The sequence below is a fragment of the Crocodylus porosus genome, unplaced genomic scaffold (genome assembly GCF_001723895.1).
Source record: "Crocodylus porosus isolate Cpor-Errol unplaced genomic scaffold, CroPor_comp1, whole genome shotgun sequence".
NCBI lineage: Eukaryota > Metazoa > Chordata > Crocodylia > Crocodylidae > Crocodylus > Crocodylus porosus.
Genome location: NW_017728949.1, coordinates 388,104 through 407,354, shown reverse-complemented (window position 1 = coordinate 407,354; position 19,251 = coordinate 388,104). Strand labels below are relative to the sequence as shown.

General features: G+C 50.0%; 1 protein-coding gene across 1 annotated transcript in view; it reads right to left on the bottom strand.

Annotated features, from left to right (window-relative positions):
• Positions 1–3,293: 3,293 nt before the first annotated feature.
• The window catches only part of NMT1 (N-myristoyltransferase 1), a 40,561-nt gene continuing 24,603 nt past the window's right edge, over positions 3,294–19,251 (bottom strand). Inside the window, exons 6-12 of the mRNA XM_019554271.1 lie at positions 17,062–17,178; positions 13,009–13,179; positions 12,017–12,125; positions 10,752–10,922; positions 9,971–10,138; positions 9,523–9,660; positions 3,294–6,819 (exon numbers count right to left, since the gene is read on the bottom strand). Coding sequence (XP_019409816.1) covers positions 6,799–6,819; positions 9,523–9,660; positions 9,971–10,138; positions 10,752–10,922; positions 12,017–12,125; positions 13,009–13,179; positions 17,062–17,178 — 895 coding nt within the window. The 3' untranslated portion in view covers positions 3,294–6,798. The remainder of the gene's footprint in view (positions 6,820–9,522; positions 9,661–9,970; positions 10,139–10,751; positions 10,923–12,016; positions 12,126–13,008; positions 13,180–17,061; positions 17,179–19,251) is intronic.

Below are 19,251 nucleotides of genomic sequence, written 5' to 3'. Positions count from 1 at the left end.
TGAGAGCTAAACACCATTAAAGCAGCCTCCTTGTCCCCTAGCTGGCCTTGGTGAGGTGACAGCATGCACATGCACTTCCCCTGCTCTGCCACCTCCCCCCCCCCAACGGCACTAAACAAGCAAAAAGTCACTTTTAGAAATCACGTAGAAGCACAAAGCTGTAGTCTGCGAGTAGCAAAAAGCATGTTGGGAAGAGAGAAAATGTAGCTAGTAGGTAACATCCAAGAGCAGGCAGGTGTGAGTGCAGTACAGGTGCACTGGAATGAGCCCCAGGGGGATGGGAGGAAAGCCCATGGAACAAAGGCATTTGCTACAATGGGGTTAGTGAATCTGCTGCAGCATTGCCCACATGGAAAACATCAGGTCCTGCCACTGGACTGGATAACGTGTGGGGTTGATATGAGGCCATTCTGCCCCACCACAGGGCAGCCACGAGAGCTTCAGCCCAGTGCTGTCTTCATGCCAACTCCAGCTGTAAAAAGGGATACACTTGGCCCGGACTAGCTGTGGGCACCATCTAATACAGGTGCCCAGTGACTCCAAGTTTGAGCAGTGGTGCTGTTCTGCTCTGCGTGATCAGCTGAGGAAAGCAGCATAGCTACCAATTCAGGGAGGTGACACAGCCAGCCACAGGGGTGTGTGGACAAACCTGGATCTGTACATGAGCAGGGTTAGGTGATGTGGGGCCTGAAGAGCATGGAGCTGAACCCGGGGACCCAAGGGGCCCCTTTCCAGTCTCCCATTCCTCAGTAACAGGTGTTTCTGCAGCATGTTAGACCTACAAGAGCTTCCAAGATACCAGAACTGGGGCTTAGGTGTTTCACTTCAGTATGCAGTCCCTGCCACTGGTGCATAACTGGAGGTGGGGCCCTGAACCAGGACTGAGCCAGGAGTTGGGGCCAAGAACCCCACTTTGGCAGAAAGCAGTGAGAGGGAGCAAAGGCTTTGAGGGTCACAAGCAAGTGAGGTCTTGGCTTACCTGCCTTTCAAAGATGGCATTTCACAGTAGCTCCTTTATCACCCAAGCAGGTTGGCTCATTTGTGACACTGAGGGCAAGTAGCCCCTGGTGACCACAGGTGGCATTACTCAGAGGTGACACACAGCTCCACCTCTTTTGTATTCATCTGTGGCAGCAGTCTGAAGGTTCATATTATCATCTCAGAAGCAAAAAACCCACCCTAGGAGGTAGGGATGATGATGGTAGCAACAAACAATGGAGGGCATCACTTCTGTCATCAAGACATCTTAGGTAATAGCCACCCTGTGTGCAGTACCATGAGAGGCACTGCCCTTTATAGCCAAAGGCCAAGAAAACGCTTAAGCTCTATTCGTTCTAAGCTGGATGGGTTCCTGTTGACCTACCTAGCCATGTGCAGGGGATATCTCGTCTCACTTTGCCCTGCAGCAGCCACGGTGGAACTCCAGAGCTAAGGGAAGCAAAAAGACCACTAAATTCAGGCAGCAGTCCAAAGCAGAAAGCCTTCTTCCATGGGCTAAGAATTGTGATGGAGTGGGATGGTCCCCCATGGGTGTGCAGGGGGGACTTAGCCTAGACCCAGACAAATGTGGGAGGGTCCTATGAGGGTGGCAGGATTAGTTAGGCCCCATCTCCACAGAACAGCTGGATCTCTATCTCGCTTCCCACTACCTAAACCCTGGACAGATGCCTGCCCACAGCAGGATGGTACTTGTCTGCTGCATTCTTTGTAATATGCAGTACAACAGGGAAGGTGTGAGCGACAGCCAAGCAGCTTCCCACACCTCACTCAGCCTCTCGTGTTCTCCACCCACAACTATGATATAGGTGAACATGGCACAGCTCTTCCCTGGAAGGGAGATGAGCAATTAAAGACTGGCCCTATTTCCCTTCCTGGGAATGACAGCTCATCTCTTTGGTTGCGATAGAAGCATATACAAATCTCAAAATAGCAGGGGACCCCATTCACAGGTCACTGTTCAATTAAGGGCCAAGCTAGGGCCCAGTCTGCAGAAGTCTCTACCATATTAAGAGGAGTGGACAGAGGTTGTTCTTCAAAGCTAGACATTTCCAAAGCAGTGCAGGGGATTCAGAAACATTTTTCATCTAATGAAATAGAGGATTAGGGGAGTTAATGTCACATGTAAATCCCCAGACTGCTCCAAGAGTCTCGCCCTATATTTCTAGAAGCACGCAGGTGCCCTCACTCCTACCCTTTCCTGGCTCTTTCTAAACTAGATCCATTCCAAACTTCACTGCCCATTTCTTGACCACCCTTTTATAGGCTTACCTGGAGGTAGGGACAAATTACACTAAGTGGGTAGCTGGCATCATCTGTCAGCACTTTGTTCACAAGTCACCCTACTCAGACTGCATTAAGGCAGGTGACGGGGCCTTCTCCAAAGGCATAAGCAGCCCTGAAATCAGTTTCTTAGAGTGTGTACCACTGCAGCCCAGAGGTTTCCCAAGCTGTCATGAGGAAGCCAGCTGCACAGCTCTCATTAGCCAAGATACCAAAAAGCGTCTACTGATTTTGGGACCCAATATGAGACATTTTATAGGGACCTGGTTTCTGGGCACCAACCCTCCAAAAACCAGGCCCATTTTAAGGTGTTTCAAGTGCTCCTCCCAGATTCACTAGTTAGTTTGCAAAGCTTAGCCAAGGGGAGCTATTCACCTGGTCTCCTAGCACAGTGGTTCTCAACCAGGACCTGCTTGTAAACATCAATGGCCAGTCCTGACCCAGTGCCCCCTGCCCCTAGACCCCACCCCAGACCCCCCCGTGTGTGGGGCAGGGGGTGGGTGCCAGAGGTACAAGGGGGCCCCCAGCTGCCCCTCACAGGTTCAAACTCTGCCAGCCTGCAAGGGAAAAGCAACCATTCCCCACATTTTTCTCCTTTAGTTTGTTGATCCATTTTTAAAGTCTGTTTGAGACCCTTTCCTATATTCTTGCAACCAATTTTTGGGTCATGACCCAAGGGTTGAGCAATGCTGTTCTAGCTGGCCTTGGTGAGGTGAGCAGGCACGCACACACACATGCTTTAATGCACAGTAGCCTACTTTAATGTTCATTAAAGCATCACACAAAACCATGCACTTTTGCTAATGCACATTAAAATAGGCTAATGTGCCTTTTTCTAGTACCTCACAATGAAGGTACTAAATGTGCATTCGCAAAAGTGCACTAATGAATGTGCTGGTGCCCCCCTTCTCTCCCCCTACATATACACATTTAGGAAGCATTGTTACAAATAGCCTCCCACTTAAACTAGTTTGACAGAAAAATGACTGAAAAGGAAAATCTGAGGCTAGCTGCATATTTGAGCCTTTATGATGCTGTCACTGAACGTGAGCCACATACAGTGTTTTTCAAACAACTTTTGGGAAGAAGTTTAACCTCCTTTATGGCCAAAGCAGCAAACCCAACATGGAGCAGACAGCAGAGAAACCCACAGGCACTGCATAAGTAGAACTTGAGAAAACTGTGAGAGAGTGACAGAGAGAGAGAGAGAGAGACAGAGAGAGAAAGGAAGAAAGATTTTAAACAAGCCTTTGGGGGAGAATTCGCACAAACCCTGAACATACAAAACAGTACAAAGAGTCCTGCCCTTTTCCTTTGTAAAACAGGCTGTCTGGGATTCTCACTGGAAATGCAACAATCAAGCGAGTCTACAGACTGACTGCTTTTGCCTAAGCCATTGCACAACTAGAGACTTTGCTGCTCACAGGATTATGGTTTTGCACCCACCCAGGTGCAAGCAGATGTCAGTACAAATACCCAGGTCCTCTCTTTGGCTTAATAGGACTGTCAAATAGATGGAGAGATCCAACCACATCTCATGGCTCTGCCCTGGGGCCATCTCATGTGCAGCCCGAGGGGCCAACCAGTGTGTTCTATTTTGGGAAGCAGTGGTTTCCAAATGAAACCAGGGCTAGGGGTAGACCAAGCATTGGCACAGCCTGGAGAAGTCTTTGGCATTGCTGGTAATGCTCCACTGCAGCTCCCTCAGTGAGTCCAGCCAAAGCCAACCCAACCTTTCTGCCTGTTGAATGGGAGACACTTTCCTGTTCCACATCAGTGACGCATATCCCAAAGCTTCAGGGGGCATGCTCTGGGCTCAGGTCGTCTTAGGTGGCCGACACCCTTCTCTTTCATCTCCCCAGCTCACCAATTTCCCTGGAGTTGGAGAGGTTTTCCCCAAATTGTAGAATGATGCAGGATGCTCATACTCCATTGCAGGGAAATGTAACCGAGCCACTGCCCTTGTTCTGTGCAGCAGGGAATACATACATCTCTATAAGGGTGATCTCCAAGGCTTGCTTATGCTGGTAACACAAAACATTCAATTCCTTCAAATCTGCCGAGCTGATTTCAGCCACCTCAGTCTATGGGAAAACTGTCCTTCTGCACAGGATTATCTGGCTCCTTGATGCACTGAAATCATGAATGGGAACAAGTATTCAGGATATTTGCATAGGTGATGTATGACCATCTCCCACAGCTCTGCTTTAAACATGTTGACACAATCCAGGGTGGAGACTTTCAAACAGAGAACGACCTTATGATAGATGTTCTAGGAGTGGCCTTGCTGGGTTGGAGATGAGGCCAAAGCACACATGCTGCTTCACTTTCAATTGTCCAATGAGGGCTTAGGCAACCAAAACAAGGCAGTACTTTTGGTCCTACTTGGATCAGGTTGCAAAACAAGTGTCTGTAAGCTTGGGTTTCCTTCTTGAAATGGCATCAGTCCCTTTTGTGGGTTCCACTGTATCCCATCACAAGTGCAGCTATTCACAGTATGTTCAACATGTGGAATGGGGGCAGACCCTTCCCCTCAGAAGATGGCCGGTTCGACCCTGCTGCCTGGCAGGAGGGCACAGGGCAGCCAACGTCTTCTTGGTCTTGGTATTCTGTAGAATGGACAGGTGTGGCTTGTTGGCTTAAATTTCTTTGGCGCATGTTTTTGGTGGGTAAACCAGGGACATGCTGGAGCAGTTAAACAACCATAACAATGAGAATCCACTTTGCTTTGGGGGTCCATTTATTTCTGGGGCTGCTTTACAGCTGTATCATTTTGGCTGGATGTCACAGATCACACTAGGCCAAGGACCTGAAACACCAATGGGTATTGAAAGTCATGGGGCCTTCTCATTTGCTGTGAGCTGATTTACAGACAATTTCCTTCTGGGAGATTACCCATGTCCTTGGGATCTTGCTTATGTTATAACCAGAACAACTTCCCTCAGGAAAGCCCACATTTACTACACAACTAACAGGAACAGAGAAGATGCAGTCCGTTCAATGAGACTCTTATACAGTGTGGTGCATTTCTTTAATAGAACTACGCAGATCTGGAGGAAGACAGGCCTCAAGGCTTTTTATCAAGATCATATACTTCTGAAGAAGGATGAGTGCGTGATACCAGGGATCACAATTAGGTCCAATCATCCCAAGGGCTGCTTTAAAGGAGCAAATTGTTATGCTTGGTTGTTTGGGGGAGAAACCAAAACCGAACCAAACCCAGAAGCATGAAGAAAACTAAGCCAAGAAGTCCCTGAGGTGCAGCATTGGGGTAAGCCTAGCAGCCCCAAAACCTACAACCAAAGTCCCACCTTCTGGGAAGAAATGGGGTTGGTAGAACAGATTCTGTCCATATGACTACAGCAGTGGGAAGGCACAGGCTATGTGTGGCAGAGAGGAGGGTATTTGACTGTGCAGTTTTCACATTTCTGGATTCTGCTCCAACATGCCCAGTACTAGACTCCTTGGCACAAGCTTCACAAACAGTGGCTTCTCCAGAACTTGGGAAGAGTCAGTTCAGCTGACTATGAGTACTCGCTTCACTGAGCAGTGAGGATTTGAGTTTCAAAGATCAGGGGAGGCAAGCACATACACAAATAGCCCTTGTTAGTACAAGAATATGGATGCGGTTCCTAGCAGCTAAAGACTCCTTCATTTCACACCCTCAGATGGAGTTAGACCAGGAAGAACTGCACTTGAACACAGCTCGTCTGCAAGAGTCTAATACCAGCTCTTCAGGGTGCCAGGGCTTGTCACCAGCTTCTTTGCTTCTTCCACTCTCAGTGTCCAAGACGCAGACTTGCAGCCCTGCCCACCACAGCACACTGACAAATCTTGAGCTTGGGAAAGCAAGATACAAATGCTGGATAGAGCCAGGTATCTCATTCAGCATGCCTCAGTCCCAAGCCCCACGAGCATGACAGAGCAGTCCCTCAGCCCTGACATGTTCCACCCCTGCTGGTCTGGACTGAACTGTTCAGTGGTTTTGCTGCTGGTCACGAAGCCAGCGCCCTGTTACCCAAGAAAGGACTGGAGCCCAGGCTGATAATAGGAGAAGACCAGCATAATAAGCAACAGGACCCCTTTTAAACCCAGCCTCTTGTAGCGAAGAGTCATGGTGCGGTGACTGGGAAGCAGCCTCTTGGCAGGGAGGAGTGCGTCAGCGTCAGTTTGGAACAGGAAAGATTTAAAATATATATAATATATACTTTTATTATTCACCCGTTAAATCCATTATATACCAATCGTGAGCCAGTTTTCAGCAGTTACATTCCCTTGATCATGTCTTTATGAGGATGCAATTAAATCAAAAACAAAAGGAGACCAATGACGGCGCCGGGGGAGCTGCAGTCAGCATCGTGAGGCAATCGTTAACACCGGTCGATGGCTCGTGGGGCTGGTTCAGTCCTAACGCTTTTGTGTGAGGGTCTCGCTCCTACTGAAACCTCGACAGCAAGTGGCAGCGTTTGCTTCCTGGCCCATCTTAGCAGCGTTGCTCACTCCACTCTGGGGAATTGGTTACTGCAACACCAGTCCAACCTAGGAGAGCCAGCGGGAGATGGAAGGCTTAGGAAGGGGTTAAGGCACAGGACCACAGCCCAATCCTGGATGACAAGCATGCATTCCCCAGCACTGCCCACATTTGCTGGGAAAGAGCAGCAACCTCAAGGGTGCATGAGGAAGTCCAGCCTACCAGCTCTGACAGGGTTACACTAGGAACCCACCATAATTCAAGGGACCCTTTCTCAGAGGCCTGCCACCCCCTTCCAGTAGCGTCCAGTGGCCAAAACACAGGGCTAGGAGTTAAGGCCCAGCCCTGCTTGGCAACTCATTCCTCTGCAACCCGAACTCCTGTGACTCGCTGTACGACAGAGCAGTAGCAACTGACCTGGGGGATCCTGCAAAGGGCTAACTCTACCTCACGGTTCATCCTGGCTAATTTAGGAGGGCCTTTTAGCTTAGAATCTAACTTTCATCATGTCCCTCTGAAAGCAGACTGCCCATTTCTGGGGGTTTTTTTTGGGCTGAGCAAGTACTGTGGTGTGGTGGGTCACTGCCACTCTGGAAAAAACAATGAGAGGTACTGGAAGGCGGAGCTGGAGAAGAGTAAGTTTTACCCAGCAGCAATGACCCGCACTGTGTAGATCTGCATTCCCAAAGTGCAGAGCTGGGCTCAGTCTCTGTGGGGTCAGCTGTCCCCCAGGCATGTGTAGTCACTACGCTGGCCCTGGACATTGTAGCAGCTCCCTGGTGACTCAAAGCCTTGCTGGTTCCTTCAGTGAAGTGGTAAAGTGGGATAAGCCTATTAGTAACATTCTGGCTCCTTTGTTAAAAGAAGTTAAGTATCAGTGTGAAAGAGAGGTTGGATGTGGTTTAAATAGTGGCTTTGGGGCACCACATACAGGAAACTTCTGTGGAATTTTCTGCTGATGGGGGCATCCAACTGGCCACCTTAGTTGGATCAGGATACAAGCCAACTTTCTTCAGGGTTTTAGGAAGGCATTTACTTCCCCTGCCAAAGACAGCAAGTGCAAAACTGGCCAAGTGCATTATGTAAGGAGAGGGTGGTTCCTTGTCTACAAAGCAACAATGCTAGAAACTAGCAGGTGACCAGTCACATTTCTATAACCCCCTGAAAATCGCATCTACTGCACAGCCTAGCATATGCTTGCAGCGGTCTGTAAAAGAAGGATCTTATGTAGTCCTGGAGCATCCATCACCCCAATGCAGTTTGCAGACATGAGGCATATGCTGAACTAGGACTCTTAGGAGTGGAGTGGGGCCAGGCAAAGGGCAGTGCAGCTTAACTTAACCCAGACCAGAGATGGAAAACTATGGCCAAGACTCTTAATATGAGGTCCTACACTTAAGAGTGGCAAGGAGCCCATCTTTCTCTTACAAACTGCCAGGTGCTCAATCCTACCTACAGAGGCAGGCTCAGCCCAGTGTGTGGGGAGCCCTGGTATTTCAGTCCTGAGGCTTAGGGTTTAAGCTAGTCCTCAAGATGTTATTAAGTGACTGGCCTCCCCCGAGGAGTCTCTCAGGCAGAGACTGGGGGAGGGGTATCCTATTCAATCTAGAGTCTGCAGTACAAGTGGAGTCTTTCAAACAGGTTTATTTTCCACAGGGACACCTGTCCAGCTGACAGACCCATCCCATCAAGTCTCTTACCTTGCTAAATTACACTTCTTAAATATCTAGACCAGGGGTCCTCAACTCCTGGCTTGTAGGCCGGAATTGTGCCCCCCCCCCCTTCATGTAGCTTTCAGGACACCCCTACTGACAGAGTTTCAGACCTGTGGAAAGCAGTGCCCTCTCCCTGCACATCGCTGCTAAATTTCCTGACCCGTGGAGAGCCAGACTGGGCAGTAGGGCCCTGTGTGCTAGACTGGGAAAGCAGGGCACCATGGAACCCAATCCCAGTGCTTGGGGGCAGTGGGCAGCTCAAATCCAGCATGCAGGGGCAGCATAGGGCACCAGGACCCAATCCTGATACATGGGGCTGGGTGGGGAACAGTGCAGGGAACCAGGGCATATAGGGCCCCATGCCACTCATCTGGCCTACAGGGCCAAAACGTTGAGCACTGCTGATCTAGACTGATCATAGGGCTGGAAAGGGGTACCAAGTCCAGCCCCCAGCATGATTTGAGAATTTTTCCCTCCTCCTCATCAGGGACTGGAATCTAGTTTAGCTCTGTGCTCCAACTGGACAGAAACGTGGCTCTGATCCAATAAAAGAGGCCCTACTGCTGTCTTTTAGCTACATGCTCTTCTGGACTTGGAGTAATGCAGACCTATGGATGCTTTCAAGAGTCTACTACATACAGTTTCTAACTCCCCAGGCCCAGGATACCCAGGTTGTGATCAGTTTGATAAAGTCCTCCTTACACAGGCAAACAACTTGGGAGGGTGGAGAAAAGCATTTAGAAAATTACAGGTCATTGGCAAGTTATGATCCTGACTGAGCTGGAAAGGGGAACTGGCTGTGTGTGGGAGCTGAAGAAGGCTTCTCTGGTGTTCTCCTTTCCTATAACAGCACCCACGCATTTCAGGCTCTTCTGCCTCATGTTGAAGCCTAACATACAACCTTCTCCAAGTGTGGAATCCTAAGCCAGTTGGCCCATCTCTGTGTAGCATGAGCCTAAGTTTTTCGAGAGATTTTTACAGAAACCATCCCAGAGATCCTACCAGATGCCACAGGGTGACCTCTCTTTCCATGAGGTTGCATGGCTGTGCACTTACCTTTTCTGCTGCCATGCTGGGGCATTTCCAATTGTAAAGGTAATACTGCAGGTTCCCATCCCCAATCCCAAACTTCAGCTTTTCCAGGAAGGTTTTGTTTTCCATGAGGTCCAGTGCATTGAACACATCAAACCCTTTCTGATAGGGGAAGAGAAGAAACAAAGTCATTGTCAGCAAGACTCCTCTGGGGAACATCTCCCTGCTGTGCTGTCCTCCATTACTCTAGGCACTGCCTGAACTGAAAGCTTCCCACCACCTGCCTCTTGGCCTTTCACTTCCAGCTGTAGCATAGAGGCCATGGAATGACTCTTCCTCCTTTTCCCCCTGGGGAGCAGATTGGGACTCCAGAGGAAAGCTGCCAAGTTGCTTCCCACATCAAATCTATTCCCCACTGCTCCCTCAGCCCCATCTCACAGCTCAGACAGAGGAGTCATCCAAGCCTACTTACCAATTTTGCAAGTATCAGGGCATCACTCATGAGGTCTATGAGGGGGGTCTTGGTGTGAACATTGTAGAAGGAGTAAGCAGCTTTCAGGCTCTTATGAGTGGGGTGGTTCATGATGGTGGAGGGCAGAGTATAAAAGCTCAGAAAGTCTGTCACCTCACCAGTGGCGCTCTGAAAAAAAAAGACCAACCCTGCTGGTATGGCATGAGTGAGTATCAGAGAAGACAAAGACAAAGTGCTAGGTAGGGGTGCATTGACAGAGATTTTGGGGGCCGATATCGATGGCCGATTTTTAAGAAGGCATATCAGCTGATACTGATCCGATTTCTGATACGGCTGTGTGCAGCTGGTAAGTCTGTTGTGGTGAAAGGGGAGGGAAAAGGCGTGGGGGGAGATCAACACCCCCTTGGTGAGGGAGGAAGTGGAGCTGAGGCTGGGGCAGGGCAGGTGTGGGACACAGCCGTGGCTTGTTTGGGGGCAGGTGCAGGGGTGGGGTGGTGAAGCTCCTGCTGCTGCTCGTCTGGGAGGGCATAGGGAGGGTGTGTGCCCCCGGATCTGCGCGGGGCTGGCCTGGCAGGCTGGGGCCAGGGGCCGCGCTGCACTTGGGGCAGGTGTGCTGGGAGGGGGGCCATCTCAAATTCCGCAATGGCCCACCCATAACCCCCTCCCAGCACCGCCACCCGCAGCGTGGCCCCTGGCCTCAGCCCGCAGCTGTGGCCCACCCAGATCCAGAGGCACAACTGGCAAGGAAAACATCAACAACCCCTCTGCCCTGCTGCCTCACCTCGACCACGAAGGTGTCAATTATATTCTCTTGAGGTAAGAACCAGTGCTCCACCTCCTCACAGCTCATGACCGGGGTCAGATGGAACTGCTTCAGGTACTCTATCAGGAGCTTGTGCACAGCAGATATATCTTTGTGTTCCATTGCCCGCATACGAGGTGTCTTCGGAGTCTGCAGACAGGGGGGCAAACAGTTTGCACTGGCCGCAAGAAGGCCTTCACATCCTCAGTGCTGGGAGACTGTCACCTTGGCTCTCTCAGCTTGTTCTGCAAAGGACTGTGCTTGCCAAAGATTAACAGATAAACATGGCAGCTGCCCCTGAGAAACCCTCAACCTGCTTCTGTGCTCCCCTTTGCGCCAGCCTGTCTTCCGTCTCCATCCCTCAAACCCACCATCCTCAAAACCCACCCACCCACCCACCTGGGTTCTTCTGTGTAGCTGGCAAGGAGAAGCATACAGACAGCATCTAGCACTACTAATTCTCTGTACACCAACATCATGGGGCTCAGAACCCTGTGCTTTGGGTCTGTCACATGAGAGGCTTCCAGCCACCTCAGACAGTCGGAGCTGTATACAGCAGACCCACCGGGCATCTGGGAAACTGCTCAGCATATATGGCGTTAAAGTCCCAAGACTCAGCACGTTTCTTTTCTCAGGCTGTCCACTGCTGCAGCCATTACAGACTCTGCTGCAAAGCCGAGACATGAGGGCCTGCTGGTGATCTAAATAAGGCAATAAGCTATAACGAAGTACAAGCAGCTGTACCCACAGACTAGCTGGCATACTTAAATCAGCTTATGCAGGGTCTTTAACATAGAAATCAATAGAATTTGGCAAGTGGCTTGTCCGCTTGCATGATTTAAATGGTTGTCTGTGTTAGCCCTCAGGCATCTGAAGCAGCTGACATTGTACAAATGAAGTGTGGTTTAATAGTTTGTGACACAGCTTCCAGGTTCATTACTAGCCTGCATTCACAGCATGGTATGACCCACCGGGAGGCAGAAGGGTGCTAGAACTCACAGTACACAGCTACATGGGTCCCTAGCAGCAGGCATTAGGATCAAGCAAACAAAAGGGGCCTCCCCATGTCTGCTCCTTCAAGCCCCCACAAAAACATTTCCTTTAAGGCAGGAACTCAAAAGCAGCCTGACTTTCAAATCTCAGAAGTACCCTCCCCTCCCCAGCCCCACACCTAGCTCAGATGCTGCAATTTGCTAAACTGACAAAGCAGGAATATCCATGTCTACAATTTATGTCATCCACACCTCTGGCAGCCGGTACAGCTTCATGGTACGTTGCATAGTCATGTTCCTGCTGAGGTGGGAAAACTTGACTTCAATAAGCTTCCTAGGGTTCAGGGACCGGTGCCAGTATCTGCAAACACACACACACACCTCTGTTACGCACATACACCACATGCTGTGGGCCAGCTGGGAGGAGGCTGGAAAGAGCATGTAGTTCTTCTACATGCCAGTAGGTGGCAAGCAAGAATGCTAGACAGCAAGGAAGGAATTTATACTGCCAACACTACTGCTGGGGGGGAGGAGAGGGGAAGGAACCTGTAACCTCTGTGTGAGACATGTGGCAGATAAGGATGGGACAAGTAACACAGTGGCAGATAGGACAGGAAGCAGAAAGCAGAGCATTGGATGACGCAGGGAGCATAGGAAAGGAAGCAAACAGGAGACTGGGCTGGGGAAGGGGACTGGAGTGGCACTTGGGGAGGGTGCAGGCCTAATTTGTGGCACACCTGCCAAAAAGGTTGGCTCCCACTGCCCTAAAGATGAAAAAACCATGCCAGATAAAGCAAGGTTTCTCCAAGTGGGGTATGCATCCCCCTAGAGTTATGCAGGATACGGGAGAGAAGGGAATGGGAGAGCAGAATTGGAAATAAAAAGAACTAAATATCTAGATCACACAGGTTGCTGAAACAGTTCCATTGTGGTGTAAGATGTTACTTTACACAGCAGCCATAATCCAGAATTTAAGGGGCACCCAGTAACATTGGAAAGGGGTAGGTGACCCCAAAAGAATGGGAATCTCCAAGTTGGAGAGAAGGCTTCAGGTCCTTCAGCAACTGAACAGCTCACACAAGTCATACAGAGCTCCTGGCCTCCTCCCTAAGGGACAGTGCAAGCAGGTGAAGCGCCAAGATGTATCTGGGTAATAAGCCACAAGAGAAGTGCATGAAGTGCAAAGCCCGTGCTACTCCTGCCTAGATCCATAAGCCTCGTATAAGGACAGGGGAGTCGCTTACCTGCAAGTCCCAACAGGTTTTGGCAGCACCACTCCTGCTGTATAAACAGCCTGAAATATCCCCTCGAGGTGAACCCGCCGAGTGATCTCCCGGATCAAGACTGGTGCCACCCGCTTGGCGCGCAGCTTCTTGTGGACACACAGGAAGTTTATCTCCACCATTTTCTTTTCACTTGACAGAAAACAAAAGAGTCCAAAGGTGAGAAAGACACAGCTGGCAGGGGTGGGAGGTGGGAAGGAGAGGGAAGCAATCCAGTTGTATGGACAGACTTAAGTTGGCTCTCCTCCCCAGCATGCAAAACACCTGACCTCCTAACTTTCCTGAGAGAGGGGGGTCAGCCAGGAGTCATCCCTCTTACTCCTTTTCATGACCTGAAGGAGGGGAATGGGAAATCCCCAGCATGAGAAGCCAGATCAGAGGGGCTGGAGATTCTGGTCACCCATCATAGATTAATCATCTAACCCACTCAGGTTCCCCGTCCCAGGCAGCACTTGCCCATATGTATGGCTGCGCAATTGAACATGCAAAGCTGGGTGAAGTCTCAGACAGGTCTATTTGCTATACATTAACAGTGGGCTCCTAGGTCTGCCAGGAAACTACAAGCCTCCCTTAGTGATTTGAAGGAGACCACTAAATATATAACAATTACATGCTTGGGACAGAGAATGATAGAACAGGAATGAGAGTACAGGTCATGTCCTAGTTTAACAACTGGGGTACCAAAGGACACCTGGAATTCTCAGGTCAGCTCCCGGAGGCTGTAAGGACAAGGGATGTGGTTGTCATGGGCGACCTAAACTACCCAGACATCTGCTGGGAGAAGCAGTCAGCCAGGTCTGACTGCTCATGTAGGTTCCTAGCTGGGATTCAGTACCTCCACCTAACCCAGGAGGTGTACAGTCCCACCAGGGGAAATGCCTTGCTGGACTTGGTCCTTGCTACAGACAAGGACTTGGTGAGGGGTCTGCGGGTGCTCAACCACCTGGGCGACAGTGATCATTGCCTGCTGGAATTTACTATCCAGCACAGGGTGGTGAAAGCAAGCAGCAAGGCAGAGGTCCTCGACTTCAGGAGGGCTGATTTCTGTAAGCCAAGAAGGTTGGTAGGAGAGGCATTGGGGTCTCGGAGCTTCAATAAGATAGGAGTCCAAGGCAGGTGGCTGTTCCTCAAGGAGACGATCCTCTGAGCTCAAAGGAAGTCGGTCCCAATGCGCACCAAGGGGGGCAGGAGTGCTAAGAAGCCCCCACGGCCCAGCAAAGGCATCCAGGGATGCCTAAGGGCAAAAAGGGAGGCATACAAACAGTGGAAGCAAGGGGTTATCACCAAGCAGGATTACACCTCTGTTGCTCAGGACTGCAAGGAGGCTGCTAGGAAGGCCAAGGCAGAGATGGAGCTAGGGCTAGTGACCAGAATTAAGGATAATAAAAAGTCCTTTTTCAAATACATAGGAAGTAAGAAGAAGGCACTGGGTAATGTGGGGCCCCTACAGGATTGGCTTGGCAATCTGGTGATTGCGGCAAATGAAAAAGCTGACCTCTTCAGCAAATTCTTTGCCTCCATATTTCTGAACAGGGACCAGGACATTTCCCTGACTAGAACTGCGGACAGACTCAGGGGAGGCACTGCCATACCGAGGGTCAGGGATGACCTAGTTAGGGAACTTTTGGAGGGGCTGGATGTGTTTAAATTAGTAGTTCCAGATGCTTTTCACCCAAGGGTGCTGAGGGAATTGGCAGGGGTCATAGTGGGGCCCCTGTCATGGCTCTATGAGCACTTGTGGGGCACTGGCCAGGTACCAGAGGATTGGAAAAGGGCCAGCGTGGTCCCTATTGGAGAAAAGAGGACCCCGGCAATTATAGGCCAGTAAGTCTTACCTCGGTCCTTGGAAAGATCTTTGAGAAAATTATCAAGGAGCACATCTGCAAGGGCCCAGCAGGGGAGGTAATGCTCAGGGGCAATCAACATGGGTTCACTGAGGGCAGGTCCTGCCTGACTAACCTGGTTTCTTTTTATGATCAGGTCACAAAGTCCCTGGACGAGGGTGTCAGGGTGGATGTTATATTCCTGGACTTTAAGGAGGCCTTTGACACGGTTTCCCACCACATTCTCTTAAAAAAACTAGGTGAGTGCAGCATTGATGCCTACACAGTTGGATAGGTGGCAAATTGGCTAGATGGTTGCACCCGGAGAGTGGTGGTGGACAGGTCGTTTTCAGCCTGGAGGGATGGGTAGTGGAGTCCCCCAGGGCTCAGTCCTGGGGACTGTACTGTTCAACATCTTTATCAGCGATCTGGATGTGGAATGCACGCTGTCCAAATTCTCTGACAACACCAAGTTGTGGGGTGAGGTGGGCACACTGGAGGGGAGGAACAGAATCCAGCTAGATCTAGACAAATTACAGAGGTGGGCGGATGAAAATAGGATGGAATTCAACACAGACAAGTGCAAGGTGCTGCATCCAGGGAGAAGGAACCAGCAACACACTGGCTGTTATATAGGCTGGCTGTTATATAGGTATAGGCTGGGAAACACCCTTCTTGTTAACACAGTGGGAGAAAGGGATCTTGGAGTCATTGCTGACTCCAGGATGAACATGAGCCACCAATGCGAGGAAGCAGTCAGTAAGGCCAACTGCACCTTGTCGTGCATCTACAGATGCATCACAAGCAGGTCCAGGGAGGTGATCCTTCCCCTCTATGCGGCATTGGTCAGGCCACAGTTGGAGTACTGCATCCAGTTCTGGGCACCACACTTCAAGAGGGATGTGGCTAGCATTGAGAGGGTCCAGAGGTGGGCCACTCGGATGGTCTAAGGGCAGCGGGGCAGGCCCTACAAAGAGAGGGTAAAAGGGCCTGAACCTATTCAGCCTCCACAAGAAGGCTGAGAGGGGATCTGGTGGCCTTTTACAAATTCACCAAGGGGGACCAGTGGGAATTGGGGGTAGGGTGGGCGGAAGGCTCTGTCCCCCGGGCACCACCCGGGGTTACTAGGAATAAAACGGCCGCAAATTGTTACAGAAGGTTCAGGCTGGACATTAGGAGACATTACTTTATAGTTAGGGCTGCCAAGCTCTGGAATGGGCTCCTAAGTGAGGTGGTACTCTCTCCTACCTTGGGTGTCTTCAAGAGGAGGCTGGACAGATATTTGGCTGGGGTGATATTACCCCGGCACCTGTTCCTGCCCAGCGCAAGGGGTCGGACCTGATGATCTGTTTAGGTCCCTTCTGACTCTAAGCACTATGATACTATGATGCCAAGCAGAGAACTCTGGCTAGCACCCACTGCCCCCTGAATGGATCTAAGAAGCTTGTGGAGGCTGCCAAGTGAAGCTCTCAGATAAGAAAACTCAGCTGCTGATTTATGTAAATCATGTGCATTGGGTTTGGGCCTCATGTCCACCATCACCAGTCCTTGATGCTGCCTGAACTGCATCACCCTGGGCGCATCTACATGTGCACTTTAATGCAAATTAGCTTATTTTAATGTGCATTAACGCATCGCAAAAAATCTGTCCTCTTTAACGTGCATTAAAATAGGCTAAAGCTAATTTTTCTACTACCTCATAATAGAGGTACTAGATTTAATGCACATTACCTAAAGCGCATTAACAAACAGGTAGTAGACATGCCCAATAAATAGAGAAACCCAAAGGCTTCATTCTCAGAAGGTCCTATCCACCCCAGAGGCCAAAGTCCCAGTGAAGTCTAGGGACGATGGTCCTCCAGATACTTCTGATAGTTTTCCAAAGCCTTTACCCAAGAGAGTCCCCAAAAAGAGGAAAATACTCTGTACAAAGCTCTGGAGAATTGCCACACTTTCAGCTTACAGTCACAGCTCCCAACTGGCTCGCAAAGTACTAATGAAACTAAGCTACTGGGGTTTTTTGTACATCAAATCCTCTTACAGAAATACCACTTTCCACCTTAAAACAGCTGCCCGCAAACACTGAGGCACTCCTAGGACTGATAACAGCTGAAATGCCTCAAAGCCAGCCCAGGAGCTCTAGTGCCACAGCAAGGGCACTGGATAGGCAATGAAATAGGCTTGCACTTACGTGTCATAGATTTGGATTGTGGCTGGAATCGCACTGATGAATCCAACCAGTTTTTTGCTAGAGACAACTCTGACACCACAGTGCCACTGGGGCAGCCAGCCGGGGGGACGCAAAGCCCTGGAGAAGAGACAAGTGTTTGTTAATCAAGGTAGTTGCCCCGGTGCACCTGTCTTCTCTCTTCTGTGCTAGGACTTCTTGTTGAAACTTCCAGCCCACTGCTTTTTTGTGATGTGGATCCCACACCAACCAGCATCTGAACATGACACTGGCTTGTTTCACACCAAAGGGATGTCTGATAGCAGCCATGATGGCTATCTGCCTCCCAGCACTGGACTGGACCTGGGGATCCAGGCAAAGGAATCCCCTCACTGCTCTAGTGCTTGCTTCCATCCCTTGGAGTGAGAATCTCCACGGGGCTCAGTGCTACAGTCAACACAGAGTGACTGGATAGTCCCAGCCTGGCTATCCTGGGCTAATGCACTACCAAAGAGAAGGAAAGTTCATGACTATTTCACAATCCCACCCTGCTGCCCCTTTTCTTCCCCCCGCAGCAGTTCACAGCTGCCACCCCAGAGCAACCCACCTCAGAATGCCCCTGCAAAGCCACAGGCTCCCCACTCCCTCAGAGGGGACAGCCACCCTAGACCATCACAGAGTATGGCAGACACCCTGGGAAAGAGCCAATCTGTTTCCTTGTTGCTGACTAAAAGCTGAGGAAAGCACCACGCTGCTTTTGCCGCAGGGTTGTACAGCATGCACATACGCAGGGCTACCACTACCCACATCTATTGTGATCAACTCCTCTGCCCATGGTGCGCACTGGAATTTCCAGAGGGGCGTAAGAAGTGAGCAGCCTGACTAAAGGCACAGAAGCATTACTGTGAGGTGGGACTTTATGGCAAATCAGGTGGTCTACAGTAAATGACAGTGTATCTGCTTTTACCCAGTGGTAATAGGAAGCTAGTTTGCAATAGCTCAGCTCTTGTTGATGGAGGGAAAAAGCATCACTGGTTAGCTTTCACTTACTGTGAAGCAATAGCAGCACACTGACATTGACCATAAAGCAGCTGCTGAGTGGTAAAGCCCCAACCTCCTCTGTCTTGTGGCAGCTTGTTCACATGCTTATGTCAGGGAGACTGCAGGATTAGCTTAATGGTCATAAAGCACTTTGAGATCCTTGGGCAATTAATTCTTGTATAATCATTACACTCTGTAAATTCACAGCTGAGCTTCTCCATCCCCTTGCTGAATAGGCACAGGGTCAGCATAACCATCAGTGACAGGTGATCAAGAATGCACTGCTGAGGGCCCTAGCACTTTGCCTGACTTGACTGCAATTGTGCACATGCTTTGTGTCAAAAAGGGATGCACCGAGCTGGGGGATTTCTTTGTACCAATAGAGACCAAAAGGCTGGTTGTGTGGCTATATTAGGGGACTGCTCAGACCTATGTTTGGCCCTGAGAAGTGACACTGACTTCCTGTGGGGCTTTGGCAAGTGGCAGCCTGCTCTCCAAGACTGATATTTAGCTGTTTTACAGGAGGGAGCTCTGTTGGCATGTATGGTGACCTCCAGAGCCCCCCGCTGGGAGGCTTTGTAAAAATGGGGCCTCTGCCTCAAAGAGTGGATCAATAACACGTTCTGATACGTTTTGCCACCAATCATAGACTTCTTCACATTCCAAAGCCTATCCCAATCATGCAAGCGGTCCAATAAAAAGTATCACCCACAAAAAATCCTTGTCTTAGACTTCATCCTGCAATTCTTGGTCAGCGACTCTTTGCACTGAGAAACCTCTGAGCTAACAGTACTCTTGCAGCCTTCCCAGGGAACAGCACAGTGAGTATAGGAACATGTTGGGATTTAAAATAAGATCGCTCAGGGATGGGCCGTTAATTAACAGTTCTAGCCCAGGTCATGTCAACCACAGTAGAAATAACTTAGGTAGGCTAAGGGAACCCACTCCTATGACAGCCCAAGGAAAGGTGACATCCCATCACGTAAGGAAGTCTAGGGCTTCCCATGGAAGACTCAACTGTCTGTACACAAATGCCCGGAGCCTGGGAAACAAGCAAGAGGAAATGGCCTTTCTCTTGTGTGATAAAGGTTACAATCTTGTAGAAATAATGGAGACCTGGTGGGACTCCACCTACGACTCGTCTGTTGGTATAGAAGGCTATACTTTGTACAG